The sequence below is a fragment of the Pituophis catenifer genome, unplaced genomic scaffold (genome assembly GCF_029215685.1).
Source record: "Pituophis catenifer annectens isolate HBS135680 unplaced genomic scaffold, rPitCat1.0.hap2 SCAF_1, whole genome shotgun sequence".
In the NCBI taxonomy this organism is placed as follows: Eukaryota; Metazoa; Chordata; class Lepidosauria; order Squamata; family Colubridae; genus Pituophis; species Pituophis catenifer.
This window is the reverse complement of record NW_027256881.1, coordinates 285175693-285188865: the sequence shown is the minus strand read 5'-3', so window position 1 is coordinate 285188865 and position 13173 is coordinate 285175693. Positions and strand designations below refer to the sequence as shown.

Here is a 13173-nt window from a genome sequence, read left to right as displayed (position 1 = left end):
CAAATCACATACTGAGTTTCCCAGACTGTGAGCCTACTTATAAAATATTTTTAATTTCCACACAGCTTCTGTATTTTGTTTTGCCAGGAGTATGTTAAGATTTAGAGATTTAGTACTACTGGAAATTAAGAAACAAAAAGTATAACATATTTTAAATATCCTGTTGTCCATTTTAACTGCTAAAATATGTTTTCACCTATCTACAAAAGATTTATTTGTAGTGTAGCATAAGAAGTCACTGTAATAAGTTTAGTGTCCTTTCAAAGGCACTAACCATGGCACGAACAACATGGCTATTCCCTTGTTTTCCATTGCTCAAAACTTGCCACAGCTTGTTGCCTTGCTCCTCATGACTACCTGGAGCACCCATCCTGTCTTTGTCCAGAGAGATTCGAGCAGCTGTTCTGCTCATGTAATGGAATATGTGGATGACCTTGAGAAACGGGGGAAAGAAATGCTCCCTAGGAAACAATCAGAAGAGACAGGCAGGAGCCCTCAGGGGCTTAACAGTCAGAAAAGGAAATTTAGGAAGGACCTGCCCTAATGTGTCAAGCAGTTAAAAGCAGCGGTGCGAAGTCTGTACTTTGAAACTTGCAAAATTCTCTTAATGTAGCCTTGCAATAAAGTATATTTAGTTCATTTTGTATTTCCCATCTGCTTTAACTGGAATGTCTGACAACTCACTGGCTGTTTGTTTTTTGTCTTAGTCGTTGATTTCATTTTTTACAGAGCTGCCTTTTATCTGCCATTTCCTTTTTTTGGAAATTCAGCTCTTATGATTATTTTTTCATAAGAAAACAATAAATTTTGCTATAATAATTATGTATACCGTATTTAACTGTATAATGGGACATGGAAATAAATATGCAATTCTGCTGGGTTATTTTTCAAATTAGGATTGCTCTGCATCCTTCTATTTCAGTGCAAGTGATCTTGTCTTCTTCTTCAGGACTGTGCGGGAGTGATCCTCTATTCTGCAGAATGTGCTACTCAAGTTGCTTTGGATGGAATCCAGTGTTTGGGTAAGAGCCAAGATATCTGACTGTTCCATTAAGAGATCAACTAATTAAAAGTTTGCATATCATTATATAGCTACTTCCGTCTCATCTTTACTGATTACCGCTATATCTTATAATTTCAGTTTCTTTTCAAATGGATTTAATATTAATTAGCATGCAAGCTTTCTTTGCATATGAATACATTATTATTAGTAGTAGTAGTAGCAGTAGTATTATTAGTATTAGTATTATTTAAGATTTAATCTTCAATTTACCAGTCTCACAGTCTGAGACTGGTAAAAACTTAACAGTTCAAGTTCTAACCAAGGACGTAAGAGCTAATAAGGTAGCATCCGAATATATATATTTGTATCCTGCCTTTATTATTTTTACAAATAACTCAAGGTAGCAAACATATCTAACACACCTTCCCCCTCTTATTTTTCCCATAACAACCACCTGGTGAGGCGAGTTGGGTTGAGAGAAAGTGACTGGCCCAAGGTTACCATTTGGCTTTCATGGCTAAGGCGGAACTAGAATTCATGGTCTTCCACTTTCTAGCCAAGTTGCTTCTCTTTTAACCCACCATCAGGATTTCTGTCCCTCATTTAACATTTAGCTTTTTTTCCTTTCGTTTCAGGGGGAAATGGCTACATCAATGATTATCCCATGGGACGTTTTTTGCGTGATGCTAAATTGTATGAAATTGGGGCAGGGACAAGTGAGGTGCGCAGAATAATAATTGGTCGGTCATTTAATGCTGCTTTTGTTTAATAAGACTGTTGTAAAGAAGAATTGAACTTCAAACCAGGATGCCTTTTCTTTCCAAATCTTCAACCATGCACAACTGTTGTTCTGCACCTGGATAGTAGGATATCCACTCCATTTATCCTTTTTAAAATTATTATGCTGCTAAATTTAAGAACATGTGACTGTTACAGTGGAACAAAATAGGCAGTTCAGGTAGAAGATGTGAACAGCTGCTATCAAGTCTTATTGTAGAAGATTGAGATTTCATCCAGTTTGAAACGTTGCCTGCGTGAGAATCACTGAACTACGTTTTTCCACCTGACATGTCACTTTTATGAATGAAAATAGTGGGGTTCCAATGCATCCTATTTCCAAAATGCTATCAGAATGCATGGAGATCTTTGATTACCGGGTTTTTTGTGAAATTTTAGGTCTATTTGAATATTAAAGAGGCTATTAAAACATTGTTAAAATGTGAGGTATGTAATTTCTGTGTATTCTGTCTCAGTGTTAACTGAAGTATATTAGCACCACATGAAGCTTGCAGTTATTGATAGACTGCCATTTCATGTTTGATTTGTGTCAGAGTGTCACTATCTATCACTCCAGGAGCAATTAAAATATTAGGCAGCTGCTTCACTGAGAGATTGTTGGTTCTCTTGAAAATTTCCCCTTGATTAATACAGGATATATTGCAAGTAGGAAAAGGACCAAATGTTTTGTGCTATGCCAGAGTTTCTGTGGAACAGGCAAGAAAAATCTATATTAAACTCAAGAAGGTGGTGCAAAAATTCCATGACAACACAGCCAGTCTGACCAGAGGGAAAAAAAACTAGTAATTCTTTTTCCAAATTCAGGAGGCATCTTTGACCTAAACCAGCAGCACAGAGTATACATTTTTTTAAAAATACCCGTATCCAATTTTTCCTTCTTAACTAAGTTGTACATAAAAAAAGGATTGTTGCTTCTGAACTAACCTATTGCAATGCAATCCACACAATTGAATTAATTCTACATTCCAGAAATCAGTGCCTGACTTAAAAATGCATTTGAAAATCTCAATGGAAAAATTATATATTTCACAGACTGCATATAGGATTCCTGAAAATGTTAATTTTTAAAAGGGAGAATTACATTTGAAGATGAGAACTTCCAATACAGTACTCTGTTAAATCGCAGCACATATATATTCCATAACAATTCAATTATGGTTTTTCCATATCACATATTAATTAGCCTGTAAACTTTGGTTTCATCTTTTTAAAGTATTAAATATACGGCATGGAAGCAATGACTCAATGTAGAAATGAAGTTTTAAAATGCAACAGTATAACTTTCTCCTATGTGTTGAGCTCAAAGATCAATTACAATATTTTTTCTTAAAATCATGAAGTGTTATTATAATATAATTTTATCACTTCTATTGTAATACTGTAATTAATATAGCCAATCAAGTAAGGGATTATTAATAATTCAAATCAAGCTGGAACTTGGTTCCAAAACTTGCCACATGGTATCTAGAGATAAAAAAAAATATAATTTTCAAAAAGCATTTAATCAATCTTATGAGATTTTTCATAGGTCACTATAAAGAGTATATTGATCTTTTTTATACGAAGGGTTCTCTCTATTCCTTTTAAGCTGCTTTTGCTGTAATAAAACATGGGGAAATTGCTGGTTAATTAGTAGCTTTGTAAGATCACTAGTATTAATAAACAATTATAAAACAAAGTTGTTGCTTCCCTGTTTATGCATCAACTGTTAGCATGTCTGTTTCCTCCAGCAGAAAGTGGGTAAAACTTTCTACATTCATTTACATTATACGATCATAAATAAAAGCTTGAACCCCATCTCATCTTCTGGAGGCAAAAAATGTACCTTTTTAGCTATAATAACTCTTCCTTCAATATTGTCTTACAACCATTAAAAGTTATTGGGATATTGGACAGATTATGAAACCTATAATTCCTGTGGAATTTCAACTATTATCTGAAATTACATCAGATCAAAATAATGTTTCTATTATTGTATTGTTTACAAGGGATACATGGCATATTCATACATTTAACTCAACCCCTTTTATTTAGATCTTTTGTTTTTATTTTATGGATTGAGGTTTGGCTTCTGATTTTCTTGTACTTTATCTTGAAAGCTATTTGTTATAGAGCAACCAATTTTAGAATAAATATATAAATTTGTGGTTAATTTGTGTCATATTCACATAATACTCTATAATAATTGCATTCAAGATTATAGGAAGGAGCATAGGGAGTTGAAAACATGTACTATGTTTAATATTTTTTTATTTTATACCTGATGTTATGCAACATTATGCAGCAAGTCTGTTGGCCTATAAATGCATTTTCAGGTGCAGGTTGATGTTGGGTTATTTGCTAGTTCACAGGCAAAGTTTGTAGCCTGTCACTTGAATGAATGCCTTACTTGTAATTTAGTATAGCATTAAAGACCTTAAATAAGATTCTGAATCAGTTTTCCAGAATATACTGTAGTACCTAGCATATAAAAATGACCCATGAGCTACCAGAATTCATCAATGAATTATGTACTTCATAAACCGATCACAAACTTAGTATTTAGAACACTGTCTAACCAATCAATTTATATTGGTATAATGTTATCAACTTAAAAAATACACACTTACATATAAATCATAGTCTTGATTCTACTGTAGAAATGTGAGATAGAAAAGTCCTAAATCAAAAAGTGGGTGGAATATTGTCCACCCATTATTTAATCTAATGCCTTGTCCTACAAGAGCTTTTAAAGCATGTAATTATAGTTTCAAAAATAGTAGCCTGATCCTAACCATGTAAGGCAAGCTGTGCTTTGTTTTGTTCCTCACAGCAACTATAGTTATCCAAATGACAATCTTGTATAACTCCTGATATACCAAATATTTGGTACTTCAAGGTTGGATGGACAATCCATTCTCCCTCAATTATACAAAGAAAAAAAACCCAACAACTAAGAACCATATTTAGACTAGCATTTTATTTTACTCACAAGAGACCTATTTAAAGAATTATTTAGAATTTTAGATTGTACAAGTTTTTCCTATTATGAAAACTGATTTCAATAATGTAATGGAATCTAGTGTGCTTTGTTTAATTAAGCATTTGTTTTGATGGAATTTCTTCTGTTGTATGTGCACATTTTTAAAAGACAACTGGCAGGCACAGGTTGTGGTTCTCCTTACCCAATTTTTGCAGGAGCAGGCTTGTTCTTTAGAGCAGGGTGCTTACCATGACCATAGCTTGAAAATATCACACAGTATCTTTTCTGAGGAATCACTGTACAGAAAGTTTGGGAAGACATGTCACTTCAGTGTAACGGAATTAACAACTGTGAAGAGCAAACAAAAACATCTTTCACGGAGCAGACCATATTGTGGAGGTGGGAGGTGGTGCAAGGATTACTGTTAGCAGAATTAGGATCTTTCCACTTGCACCTGCTATTCTATGAAAGGCTAATACTGAGGCCCAGTTGTCAGACTGAATGAAAAAGCCTGACCGGTTCTCCCGATGAAAAAAGCAGAAGTCATGCATCCTGTCTGCACATGCAGTTGTGCAGCAGAGGAAGGGCAGGGAGATAAATTAGGTGAAGATGAGATGACCAGCTGAATGATACACACTACTGTATTATTAAGCATCAGTCATATGGAAAATAGTTATGGAAAGGAGAGAGGCTGGTATTTGTAGCAGGATCTTTAAGCAAACAAACTGCTCCTTTTGTGAAATTAACTAAGCAAACAAATATCCTAATACCTTTGGCATATAAACATAAATGAGGCTGTTGCCATGAATTCTCTTAGAGAAATTTACACATACCAGTGCAAACATGTTAATTTGCTACACATAGAGCTTGCTTTCTGCCTAAACTTGATGGCAAGCCAGAGTCCAACTTGGTATATGCATTTGAACACAAGAGATGCAGCAGATTCTGGTTCAGTGACCCAAACCTTTCCAGTAGGAGCAAGCATAAGCCACACATCTTCCTCTCCCTCATCTCCATGCCTGTGATCTCTCTTACATACTCCCCATTTTTCAGACCACATTACTGTAGAAAGAAAAGTGCAACAATGAAGCTTCCCTTTTCTGTCAGCAGGAAAAAAGAAAACAGCTGTGTTCTCAGTGGCTGCAGTGGCAAACAGCTATTCTCGGCTTCTCTCTTCCCCCTTTTCTCCAGTAAAGGCAGTTTGGAGGTCATTGGAAGGTCAAGAAGAGGTCCCACCAGCAATTGTTTGCAGCCTGAGAATTGTGCATTCTTGATAAACCTTTTAAAGGAATAAGGTTTTACAAAATCTTCCCATGTACACAATAATCTGAATGGATGATACACAAGTGCAGAATGAACAACATCCCTCTCTAGAAGGGACACAAGATCTTTTTGGTATAACACAATCTTAAGTACAGATCATCCATCCACCCAGTGTCCCTGCACAACTAATTTCTATGCTTGAAGCAGGTAATAGATACATAACACAAATTCCAATTTGTTACCTAATAGTTTATCTGTTATACAGTATATGCCACTTTACTTCCAGGAGCTCAAGCTGGCTTACATAGGGATCTCACATTTTATCCCTACAACAATCCAGTCAGGAGTTCAGGCTGAAAGAGAATAACTAGGCCCAGGAATTGCCCATAGCTAAACGTACAATAACATACTGTAGTCCTAGTTCAGCATCTTAACCACTATTACATCTTGGTTCTCCTTTCTTTTCTAACGGTAAAGTGATAATTAATGGAATAAAAACATGTGGCCACTACTCTACAGGTGTAGAGTTTTTATGAAAACAAGCACTGTTCCAGTATGCATTTGACCCCTATTAATTTAACCATGTCTTTGATGCCTGTTTAACATTTATTATGATTATTGTCCACATATTTTTAAAAGTATATTTCTTTGGGCTTTAGTGTATCCTACCCAAAGTCAGTTGGAATTAAGCTATACATTTTGAAAAATCAATCAAGTGAAATACATTCATGAAAATACCAATTTCAAACTTTATTGCTAACAAAGTGCATTTCTTTTTTAATAAATAAGTCTCATAAACTCAATTTTTACAAATTGCCAACTGCATTCCATTAATACTCTTTAGGAAGAAAATATATACAGTAGGATAATACATTTCCTAGTACTAGGAGACACGTTAACAAGGGATCTAGATAAATTGAAATTAACCTTAGGTTACAAAAGGAGGTAGCACTGTTTGTCAAACCATTATTTAATTTACAAACACACATACTAAAAGTCATTATATTGCTACATAAATGGTAGAGGCTGTCACCTATGAAGGATGGGCTGTTTAATTCAGCTTTTAGCAGGCTATTTATTATCATTAATGAGTTATTCATTTAGTAGAGCCTTGGTAGTACAAGGGTTTAAGGCACCCTGTTATTAAGCTGGTTATTAAGACCAGCTGCCTGCAATTACTGCAGGGTTCGAATCTCGCCAAGGCTCAAGGTTGACTCAGCCTTCCATCCTTTCTAAGGTAGGTGAAATGAGGACCCAGTTTGTGGGGGCAATAAGCTGACTTTGTATAAATATACAAAAGGATGAAGGCTATTGCTGAGCACATTGTAAGCCGCCCTGAGTCTTCGGAGAAGGGCGGCATATAAATCAAATTTAAAAAAAAAAAAAAAAGTAGTATTGTACTGGGCTTCAAGGGGATAATTTTAAATAGCCATTATCTCACAGACATTTCAGTTTTTCTAACTGTCAAGTATGTCTTGTACAAAAAAAAAGACCTGCATACCTTCAGCAATGAACTATAAACTTCCTAAAATGTGGTATCAAAAATTGGAGCAATGATAACAAATATGCTATCAGTTTGATGCCACAAACCCTAGGTCAGTGATGGCTAACCTTTTTTTCCTCAGGTGTCAAAAATGTGCGATAGCACCCATAATGCAATGCCCCCCACACATGCCCCCCTGCACATTCACGCACAACCCATGCTGCCCCGCCCCCTGCGCAGATGTGCGTGACCCCCCCATGCTCCCCCACCCCCCACGCATGCACACGCGACACCCCTGCACCTTGTTTTGGGCCTAGCAGGCCTCCCTAAAGCCTCCAGAGGCCGGAAACGGCCCGTTTTTTTGCCCTCCCCAGGCTCCAGAGGCTTTCCTGGAGAGGGTGAAAACGGTTTCCCCCGGCCCTCCAGAGGCCCTCCGGAGGTTGGAAATGGCCTGTTTCCGGACTTTCAGTATTTCCCACATGGAGACTCCTGGGATGGGATGGGCGGCATGGCCATGTGCACACGTCTCCTGAATGCGCGACAGAGACCTGAAAATCAGCTGGCCGTTGGGAGGCACGCGTGCATGCGTGGTGGAGCTGACCTAGGGCGACAGCTTGCGTGCCCGCAGAAATGGTTCCGCATGCCACCTCCACGTGCCATAGGTTCACCATCACGGCCCTAGGTTATCCAAAAAACTGAGTGAGAACCAAGGTCATATGGAATATACTAAACCAAAAGCCGTATCTTGTAAAAATCTACATTAGTTGTTTGCTGTTTTGTGTTGAAAGTTAGTTTGTATTGTTACACATTAGTGTTGGGAATGCTTAGTTAACATGAACTATGAATTCAAAAGATTGGGATGCTTTATTTAGTTTTGTGCTATAAACTGTTCAGTTTGCGCTACAATCCTTCATTGCATGTGCTCAATGGATCTGAAAATATTTTAAAGGTTCACTATCATATCACAAAATTGTTACTTTAGTCAGGATAAGTTTTTCTATACAGTAGAAGCTTAATGAACACCTCCATATTCAGTATGAATTATTACTGAAGAATATAGCAACTTAAGTTACAAGAAATCAATATCGAACAAAATCAATTAAATAATTTGCCCCCAAGTGTTTCACAGTGCTAGAAAACTTGCAAGCTAAGCACTACAATGGAGTGTGCCCCCCTGGAGCTGAGCTTCAAAATAATCATCTGAATCAGTAGGGTTTTCTCAATGACTTAAATTGTACGTGTGTGTGATATATTCTAGATCAACATGCCTTTTCTTGAAAATTCTATCCATAAAACTTTCTTCCATATACAGTATTATCCGTTGTTTCAATAGTAATATCTCTTCAATGATAGTCCTTTGTAAGGTCACTCTCCCAATTCTTCATCATTCATTCATTCATTCATTCATTCATTCATTCAATTAAAATATATCAGTCCTTCTGTTTCTCAGATTAATCTACTGGCATACTTTTTCAAACTCCAGAATTCCCCACCCCCATAAAGTATGCCAATAATTTCCTTTGATTTCACAGTAGCCAACTTTATTTACATGACAGTCTTACGGTTACAAATTAAAGGAAATGTTTGAAATGTATTTCATCTCTAGGGTTAGAGATTTCTTAATCAGTAATTAAAGTTACATTCTGTTCCTACCCTAATAGACAAATTATCAAACACTACTTTGAACAAAGTTTGAGACATTGATGTCTAATGAAGACCATATTGCAAGTATGAATATACATAATTGTTAGTAGAACTGTTTTTCCTGGACATATAAATAAATAAGACATTAAGTCTTAAAACCTCTGCATAGCTCAGTTGACATTTTGATTATAGCAGAGTTACACCCTGGCTTGTTGCTAGCATAAACACAGAATGAGTGTATGACGACCTAGATGAGGGTTTGGCTTTCACAAATTAAAAGTTGCCTAGCCAGCTAGGCCAGAAATAATTTTCTCCTTAGCAGCCAGCTCCTCTTTAATAATTCTCCAGATGCAAAAGCATCTTGATTGCAGTGAGCTGAATCTTGCTATCCCACTGGAAAGACACTGCAAGAGAAAGATCTGATGACAATGAGGATCTTTTTATCTATTTTCCCTCTTTAATTCAGGCTTTTCCAGCATTATGTCCTATATGCTGACTGGAAATCCTGACAGTTATATATATTTCTATATATCTGGAAAGCACATGGCTAGGAAAGGTTGAACTAAGTCAGTTACATGGAAATACTCAATGATCTCCTCTTCATTACCCCCTAATTTGACAGATCCTTTTTGATATCTTGTAGCTTATTGCGCAATACTGCTGCTTTGTAAATAATAGCTTTAAATGCTAAAAGGAACACTTGTATATTTTAAGGGCAAAGAGATTTTAAGGGCAAAGAGACTTGAAGGAAATGTGTTATTTACCCTAATGGAATGGCCCACATTTTGACCCAGGTTTCCCCCCCCCCTTTTTAGATTTATATCCTGCTTTTTTCTCCAGAAGCCAACAACGGCATTCACAACATTCCTTCCTCCAGGACTTTTCCCCTTGGAGAACAAAAGTAAAAACAAAAACAAAAACACAGTGATGAATAACAGCAGACGAGGGTTAATTATCAGGGCTCCACTTCTCAGCCCACAGCGAGCGCATGAAGAGGCGGCCTCGAGCTCCCTGAACGCGCGCCGGCATCCAGCCGAGCTGCGTAGCGAGGCTCTTCCCTGCAGGCCAATCCGCCCCTCCTGCTGGGCAGCCACCGCTGGGCGCCTTTGAGGAGCGGCCGTAGCTCGCGCGCCTTCCCAGCGCTCGCGCTCTAATCCCGCCTCTGCCTGCCGCTCCTTCCCAGCGCTCCGGTTTATAATCTGCGTGGCGGCAGCAGAAGCCTGGAGGGCACCGCTGAAGTAAATGCCGCCTCCTGGAGATTGCAGGCGGCGGAGGTGGGGGGTGGGAATCGGCTGGCTCATTCGGCCTTGAGGGAGAAACTGCCCACACACACACATGAAAGCTGGACGCTTTTGCATCCCAGCAGGAGAAACAGCCAGACGTCCGTTTTGCCCGGAGGCCAATAAGCAAAGGGTGTTGCGGAGCCTGGGAACGGCCCACAGCGGATTTCAAACGGTCATACGGACGGACGGCTCAACCTTGTTGGGGCGGGAGGATTCGAGGATGTGCGATAACACTCCGCTCCGCCCCTAATAAACGAACGGAGGTGGTGTTTAGGGGTCACTTGCCTCGCCTGCGAATTGCAAAGGCCCTCGACGGTTTGTGCAAGAATCTACCTAGCCCCTGTTGTCATTTCATAAGAATCTGACCCCGAGTGTTGTGTGAGGTCCAGGGCACCCACAGTCAGCAGCCATGCATTTGATCATAGCGTTCAACAGATTGGCTGGATCAATCGATTTAAAACACTTTCTAGTCGACTCTGAGTTTGCCCCCATTAATCAGGAAGCAGTTTTAAATGTTTATTGATTCATAAAAGGACATTGAAAGGTAAGGCTTTTAAAAGAAAAAAGTACTATTTTTTTTCCCTCTCCTTGCTTTGAAAGTAACATTCACAACACTTTATCATCAATAACATATGTAGGCTTTCTTCATTTGCAATTTACACCATGCTGGTCCCATTAAACTCACAGCGCTTACACACAATGCTATGAAATTAAGGAGGAATGTGGGTCTAGCAAGTGAGTTCTGGAAATATTCACGCCGCCACCATTTAGGACAATAAGGGGCAACAAAAGTCAGGAGTTAAGACATCATTACTCCATTAAATAATAATATTGATCCCTGCAGTAAAGCGTGAGATAGACCACAAGAGCCTAGTGAGCACAGACTCTTAATAATGCTTCAGAAATGGTTTTATCCATTTGTTATTTCAAGAACTGTTTGGGTGAAATTTCAGTTTCAATCTAAAGACAGGGCCAGTTTGGTGTAGAAGATATGCTACCAGAATGGAAACAGACTGAGTTCTAACATGCCTTAGACACAAAGCCAGCAGGGTCTAACATGCCTTAGACACAAAGCCACCTTAGGCTACTCATTTTCTCTCAGCCCTAAGAAGGAGGCAATGACAAATCATTCCTGAAAAACCTTGCCAAGAAAACTGCAGGAAGTAGTCCAGACAGTTGCCAGGAGTTAACACTAACTAGAAGAACATATACACATATACACTTCTATTTAAACAGCTTGGAACAATATAATTAATATTGTAGAGCAGGGGTGTCAAACTCAAGGCCTGTGGGCCGGATCCAGCCTGTAGGGTGCCTAGATCCGGCCTGCGGGGCTGCCCTGGAAACAGTGAAGGACTGGTCCGCAGCACCTCTGCCAGCGAAAATGGAGCTCAGGAGGGCTGCGTTTAGCCCTCGTGAGTTCCGTTTTGGCAGGCAGACGGTTGCAGGAGGCTATCGCAGCCGGAAACGGAGCTCGGGAGCCCGTTTTCACTGGCAGAGCACTCGGGCCACCACAGGCACCCCTGACACAAGTGACGTCGAGCTGGCCATGCCCACCTAGCTTCCCCCCCCCCGAGATAAAACACAACCATGATGCGGCCCTCAATGAAAACAAGTTTGACACCCCTGTTGTATAGTTCTAGACTCTGGGTTTTGTGTTTTGTAAGTTTCTGTAACAGTAACTATAAAATAGTATTTAATTGTCTGTTATTTACTTGTGCAATGGAGTCTAAAAGAAAAACCAATCTAGGCTTGCATTGAAGATGAAAGTAAAATCACTGGAATCATGGTGGAACTTTATCAAGCTGCTATCTATATATCCTTTTAATAAATATATAATTTTTACTAATATTTCAGGTAAAGAAGCTTTTAGGGACAGAAGTTGAGAATACATTTTTTCTAAATCAGCCATAATTTGACATTATGTGAGTAAATACAGTGGTGATACTGATCTACAGAAATATTTTAAGTGACTGGGTTCTTTGCACTGTAGAAGTTCTGCCAGGTGGCAGACTATGTAGACTCATAACTAGGTGTGCAATGGAGAGGGGTACGAATTATAGGTTACAATACTTCAGATCTTTCATTCTAGTTCTTATTTGGGGTTAAACATATGATTGGTTTTTTTGCACAAATATTAATTTGAGTTAAGTATTATCATCTAGAAGATCAAACTATCTCAACATGTTCATTCAACTCTCCACTGTATGTTAGTTCCATGTCACTTACTGAATTCTCCTGCAACATTTCACGGAAATAAGCATCCAGAAAGTAGGAACCAAACTTTACAAGGCTGTTAGAAAATATCATAGGCCACATTCCCCCTTCCATTTCACCAGGGAAAGAATGTGCCCTGGCAACCTTTTTATTCATATTATAATGTCTTTATCTTATCTTCAGCCTATGAGTAAGACAAGCGTAAGACGTCATTATCTGTTACAATTTAACCTTAAGCCAGCAGGAACCCACAGCAATGGCGAAGGCAGGTAAAGCATGAAAAGCTTCCTTGGCTATTCTGTCAATGGCACATTCAGCTGACAGGCAGGCGATGAGGAAAACCCATTATCATACCCCTTTCCCTTGGATCCCAACTCTCTCTTTTACGCCCTTCCTTTTTTTTATCCCTCCTGGCAGAAGATGCTAGGCATATCAGCCAGCCATTTTGTTCAGACACATGCATAGAGTTTTGAGAGGATGAAGTTTTGAGGGGGTGAGGGATCTGGCCCCAGGCTGCTCT

At 38.6% G+C, this 13173-nt stretch overlaps 1 protein-coding gene across 1 annotated transcript in view; it reads left to right on the top strand.

Annotated features, from left to right (window-relative positions):
* IVD (isovaleryl-CoA dehydrogenase) overlaps positions 1–3444 on the top strand; it is a 28839-nt gene extending 25395 nt beyond the window's left edge. Inside the window, exons 11-12 of the mRNA XM_070931328.1 lie at positions 950–1022; positions 1639–3444. Of these exons, the coding sequence (XP_070787429.1) occupies positions 950–1022; positions 1639–1772 (207 nt within the window). The 3' untranslated portion in view covers positions 1773–3444. The remainder of the gene's footprint in view (positions 1–949; positions 1023–1638) is intronic.
* Positions 3445–13173: the final 9729 nt, after the last annotated feature.